The sequence below is a fragment of the Myotis davidii genome, unplaced genomic scaffold (genome assembly GCF_000327345.1).
Source record: "Myotis davidii unplaced genomic scaffold, ASM32734v1 scaffold363, whole genome shotgun sequence".
In the NCBI taxonomy this organism is placed as follows: domain Eukaryota; kingdom Metazoa; phylum Chordata; class Mammalia; order Chiroptera; family Vespertilionidae; genus Myotis; species Myotis davidii.
The window spans coordinates 321093-326984 of NW_006294069.1; the positions used below are offsets into that span (position 1 = coordinate 321093).

Below are 5892 nucleotides of genomic sequence, written 5' to 3' on the forward strand. Positions count from 1 at the left end.
GGGCTGAGCCTCGACCTATGAGCCAGGAGGTCATGGTTCCATTTCCGGTCAGGGCACATGCCCGGGTTGCAGCCTGGACCGGTTGCCAAGGATTCTCTCTCATCATTATAGATATTTCCTCTCTCTTCCTCTCCCTTCCTCTCTCTCTAAAAATCAATAAAAAATTCTTAAAAAATCTTTCAGAATAAAATATTAAAATATATATATATATGCACACACACACACACACATACATACCAGGTATTGCCCAGGCCAAGCAAGTGGGCAGCCAGCCAGTTTTGTAAGGTGGTGCACTGAAGCCATATGACTAGGCCCTGCTGCTAGTTTATAGCCTAGATACCTGCATTTTAGCTTTTCTAGAAACGGGAGTCTGCTTGCCAGCTGGCAGTTTCTATTACCAGGGGCTCCTCATCTGTCTGATGCCTCGGCAAGCAGGGCTGGCAATGGCAGAGGGGCTCTGACGGTTCCTGGGGAACGCCTGGCTAAGCCTGGCAAACAGACCTCACAGAGGCTTCTCGCTGTGTCACCCAGGACAAGAAGGACTCCTACCAGCCTGTGTGCAACATCCCCATCATCACCTCCCTGAAGGAGGAGGAGAGGCTCATCGAATCTTCCACCAAGGTACTGGGATCTCAGAGGGACTCTTGAGGGCTCAGGCAGGGGATTCTGGGACTTGGCCCAGCCCTCACACTCTCCTCCCTCACAGCCTGTGGTGAAGCTGCTGTACAACAGAAGCAACAACAAGTACTCCTACACCAGGTAAGGTGGGCATCAGTGGCAGGTGGCGTTGGTGGGGTTGAGGGGAGGGCCTTGAGGAAGGGCTGCAGAAGCAGCTAAAAGAGACAAGCAGTCAGAGTGGAAGTTTGGCAGCAGACCAAGGGAAGCCACCCGCACTCCTGGCATGGTTGGCACAGGTCTGGGTCTAAGGAGGAAAGGACAAGAGTAGAAGGGAGATCAGGGCAGAGGCATTTGGAACTTGGTGCAGAGCCCTGGCTGGAATGGACGAGACTGAACATGTAACACCCTTTTAATATCTGCCATGTCAGGCTGCATGCCAGGTGTTTTCCCAGCATTATCCTATGTGGGGTGGAGGAGGGACACTGGGAAACCAGTGGGCTGGGACTCCTCCTAAGCCAACCTTTGTCCTAGGCCAGTCCCCTCGCCCCCGCCCCCCATGTCTTCTCAACAGGTCAGTTAGACTGTAGGAGACTGCAGGCTCAGAATCAGTCCCAAATCTTCCCAGTGACTCTCTGTTGCCAGCATCACACTCACAGCAAGGGAAGAATCCTGCTAAGATAGCAGCAAACCTCCTCCTTTCCAGGCCTAATGAGAGGAGACCTCCCTCCCTCAGTTCTCTCTGCTTTAACTTCTTAAAACCTACTCGACTACTTTTCTGCGCAGGCCCCCAAACCCAGGTGGTGCCCTTGACGCTTCTCTTCCTGTGCCCTCTGGCATCTTGACTTTTCCTCATTTCAGCATGCTGGGGGAGGGGCGGGAGAGCCCAGCTAGTGTCCTCCCTGTGCGGAACCTCATTTCCTTGCCTGCTGGCCCCCCTGGGTTTTTCAGCAACTCCGACGACCACCTACTGAAAAACATTGAGCTGTTTGACAAGCTCTCCCTGCGCTTCAACGGTCGTGTGCTCTTCATCAAGGACGTCATCGGTGATGAGATCTGCTGCTGGTCATTCTATGGCCAAGGTCGCAAGCTGGCAGAGGTGTGCTGTACCTCCATTGTGTATGCTACGGAGAAGAAGCAGACCAAGGTAGGGGGCTTCCCTCTGCATGGGTGGGGCAGGACACACACCAGGGAGTGAAAGGGGCATCCATTTTGCTTGGGAATGGCATGAAACTATTTGTTCTGGTCAGTTGGGAAGGGGCTGCTGGGAAGGACCGGGTCTTTGGAGTTGGCCCAGTTCAGGTGTGAATTCTGGCTCCACAGTTTACCAGTTTTCTGACTTTAGATAAGCCATCTAAACCATTTGAGCCTCAGTTTCCTCATTTGCAAACGGGAATGATAGTGCAAATATAAGAGTTATTATGAAAATGAGACAATTCTTAAGAGAAGCAGTGCAGTGGAGTGGAAATAACTGTTGGGATCTCTGCTCTGGCCCCTGCTACTTGGGTTTCCTGCTCAGTCAGCTTAGCCTCTGCAGTAACAGCAGAGTGCAGGCATGCGTGCAGGATGTGTTCGGTGACAGTTATCATGCCCAGCTAACCCCGCTCTCCCACCCTGTGAGGGTCAGTGTCCTCCCCGGAGAGTAGCTGCCCACCAGAGTGTATGTTCCGGAGACGGCCAGGCCTGGCTGGTGTGGAAGGGCAGCTGCTCTGGGGGAGTCATGTGCATGTGAAGGGCTCGAAGCAGCCATGCTCATGTATTACCGTCTGACCCCCAGGCTACTAAAATGCCTACAGTGGGCGGTTAGAGGGTCAGAGGAGGACAGCTCAAGGAGGTGGCCCTGCTTCCTCCTGTCATTTTTTGGGCTGGGAGCTTCCATGTGCAGATAGAAATGGGGTGAGGATTCAGGGGGTCGTCTCTGGGAGGGCTGGTTACATTGTGGGAGTGGCAACAGCACCTGTTCCTTTCCTGAGTGCTTTCTCTTCCATGAACTTTTTGACTCACATACCACATCTGCGAGAGGCAAGACTAGAGCCATTCTCCCCATTTGGCAGATGAGGGAACAGAAGCTCAAGATGACACAAGTTAGACTAGAATTCAGGAGCCTTGAATGAATGCCTATCCATCTTTCAATTAATGTTCACAGCTCTCCGAGGTAGATATTAACCATGATTTTATACAGGTGGAAATTCAGGTGTAGCAAGGTGAAGCCCAAGGCCCCACAGCTATTAAGTACTTGAGCTGTATTTGGACCTAGGCTAACCTCAAAGCCAAGGCCCTAACCTCTGCACATACTAGTCCATTGGTCTGGGATCCGGTAGGACATGGATGGTGCTAGTCTTCTGCATCCTTATGTGCATAGGGTACATCTCACACCGCCTTCCGTGGGAGACCTGCCTCGGCCTCATGAAACAAAGCCAGCTGTCTCCTGAGAGAGGTCAGGCCTTAGGAGCCAGCACAGGGTAAGGGGCCCTGACATGCTGCTCCCTCTTTGGGATGAAATCTTGTTCAGTCAGTCCTCTTGTCACCCTCACCCTAGGTGGAATTTCCAGAGGCCCGAATCTATGAGGAGACACTCAACGTCTTACTCTACGAGACCCCGCGAGTCCCTGACAACTCCTTGTTGGAGGCTACAAGCCGTAGCCATAGCCAGGCTTCCCCCAGTGAAGATGAGGAGACCTTTGAACTACGGGACCGTGTCCGTCGCATCCATGTCAAACGCTACAGCACTTACGATGACCGCCAGCTCGGCCACCAGTCTGCCCATCGCGACTGACAAAACCCTCAGGGAGTCAGGGTATTGGACGCCCTGTCTCCCCTCCTGTGGAACCCTGCCCCAATGGCCACCCCACGCTGCTGCTGGCTGGGCTTCTGCTCCAGCACCCAGAGGCATGATAGGCCCTGCCTGCGAGGTCAGAGGGCCTGAGTAGGGGAGGACCACATTCCTTTGCCCTGCTCCCTGAGCACTTCCAGATGACTGAGTCCTGGCCCCTTTGCTCAGCATCTCCCTTCCTGTCTGACAGGGAGCTGCTTCTGCTCCCGGGCTGAGTGGATTAATGTGCCCACGTCCTGCTAAGAGCATCCCCTTGGCCCTTTGCTGAACGCCCCTTTGCTTAGCTGAGGCCCATGGGAAGTGGGGTCATTCTGTGGAGAAGGTGCTGCTGGTGCTGTGGAGGCCCAGTTTCTTGGAAGGTGGGGCTCCTTTTAAGATGTTTAAGCACAGGCTTGATGAGGTGTCTTTTTGAAATAATCTAGGAAATGAATAGTTATAGGTCTAATAATGAGGGGACTGGGTATTCCCGCTACCCCTCCAGGATGCTAAGACCCTGGACCTGTCTCGATGCCTTTGGGATCTATTTCTTTAAAGCACTTTGTTCTTTTGTTCAGGAGATTTGTATTCTTTCCTGACCTATGTTGTCTTTTTCTGACCCTAATCCCGTCTTCCCGCAGAATCAATCTGAGGGAGGAAATAGAAGCAGCAAAACACTGACCAGTTTTGGCTTTGCCAAGCTGCCCAAACAGCCTGCCCAGACAGTGCTGAGAAAGGATGTGTAAGATGGGACCTGTGGTCCTAGTAACGCCCCTGTGAGAAAGGACACTTTGCCCCAACATCTTAGAGTCACATAACTGACTCCTAGGGGCTAACATGATTGCTCTTTTCGATTCTCTTGCTGTCAGCTCCAAGGAATGATGTCCTTACTATAAAGCCAAAGCCATTTTAGGGGCCAGGAGCATGAGCCACAGCAGGAAGGCTGTGGAGCCCATGACCACTGGACAGTCCTGCATTCTCTGCAGCCCTGTGCAGAAATGGCATGTGCTTGGCCGTACACTGCCCCCCCGCCCCCCCGCAATTAATGCTATTTTTTTGTGTCCTGGTTGGGGATGGGGGTTCTTCCCAGCGTGAGTCTCTAACACAGGATAATGTGAGCAGCCTAAGCCCCTTAAAAGGTTTCTTCCTTTCTTTCTTGTTGGGTAACTTAGCCATGGAGATGCCACACACCAGCTCTTAGGCAAGGATGCGAGTTCCTCTTCAGGGCTTTGGTTTTCATTCTGTTTGGCTTGGCCCTTGGGAGGCTCTTATCTGAATTCTTTTCCAAAGGAATGCCATCAGGAAGGAATGTTCAGCCAGCCTAACAAATAACAAAGCAGCATAGCTACTTAGCAGTACTCACTCATTCAGGAAGGGACATAAGTTATCAAGTTCAGCTCTCAAATACTCTTACAATAAGCCCTTAAGTGGCTGTTCATGGCTGATTCCACAGAGTCTCTGGGCAAATGCCAGGCCAGGGTTAATAGACACTCAACAAGGACCTGAAATGACATGATGGGGCAGGGAAATGTGATTCTAATCAGGTATTTTACACTTGTCACAATGTATAAAGACTTTCAGGTGAGGCACCCTCGTGATCAGCTATAAACAGTTCTTCCAGCCCTCGGTGAAGTAATAAGATGAAGACAAATCCACTTCTTTGGCCAGATTCTGGCTTTGGCGTTTTCAGAGCCCACTGGCCTGAAAACAATTCTGAGGCCACTGGCCTACTTCCTCCACTGTCCTCCTGATGCCCTTTAATACTCAAAGTCCCAGGTCCCCACTGAAGTATTTTAATGATTGTCCTTTGACCTTCACAGCTCCTGTAACCTCTTTACTGCTTTGACATTCAGATTCTCTGCTCAGTGACTAGTCTTTCTTCCTGGGACTCTAGACACTTTTCCCTGATTGAAAATATTTCCTTGTTAAGAAAAACTAAGCTCAATTAAGTAATCTTAGCTTTTTAAATCAGACTGTGTGGTGTAAGGACTTGGAGAATTTTGCATTTCCTAGCCCCATTCAGAAAACACTATTTGTATGAATTTTTCAACTCTGAGCAGCCCAGGGGAAATGTAAACAAAAAGTGTGGATGAAGGTCAAACCTTCTCATCAGTTTCTCCAAAAACTGGAAGCCTGCTGTTAAGGACATGAATGAATATTGGGTTTTATTCAGTTTGTTATCTGACCAGGGTCTGCCTAATGGATGGCACAGGTCCTGGCATGAGGGAACTTCTTCTGTATCATACAACTACAATTCTTTGTTGTTCTGCACAGGTGATGGAAACAAACACTAATTTCTAATAAAATTGTTACACTGCAGTGGTACAGAACCATGGTTACAGTGAGTACAGCTCGGTCAGCTCGCTGCTATGGATGTTGTTCTTGTATTTGTGTTCACCACCTGACCTCATGTTCTCCCTAAAGTCCAACTGCACTCAGTTGTCCTGCAACACAGACTCCCCCTGGCT

The 5892-nt window shown here is 50.6% G+C and overlaps 1 protein-coding gene across 3 annotated transcripts in view; it reads left to right on the forward strand.

Moving 5' to 3' along the window:
* Window positions 1–5749, forward strand: part of TNFAIP1 (TNF alpha induced protein 1) — a 12574-nt gene extending 6825 nt beyond the window's left edge. For all 3 annotated transcript variants that reach the window (XM_006768009.2, XM_015566718.1, XM_006768010.2), the window contains 4 exons: window positions 532–621; window positions 707–759; window positions 1567–1762; window positions 3155–5749. In XM_006768009.2, coding sequence (XP_006768072.1) covers window positions 532–621; window positions 707–759; window positions 1567–1762; window positions 3155–3391 — 576 coding nt within the window. In that variant the 3' untranslated portion in view covers window positions 3392–5749. The remainder of the gene's footprint in view (window positions 1–531; window positions 622–706; window positions 760–1566; window positions 1763–3154) is intronic.
* The last annotated feature ends 143 nt before the right edge of the window (window positions 5750–5892 follow it).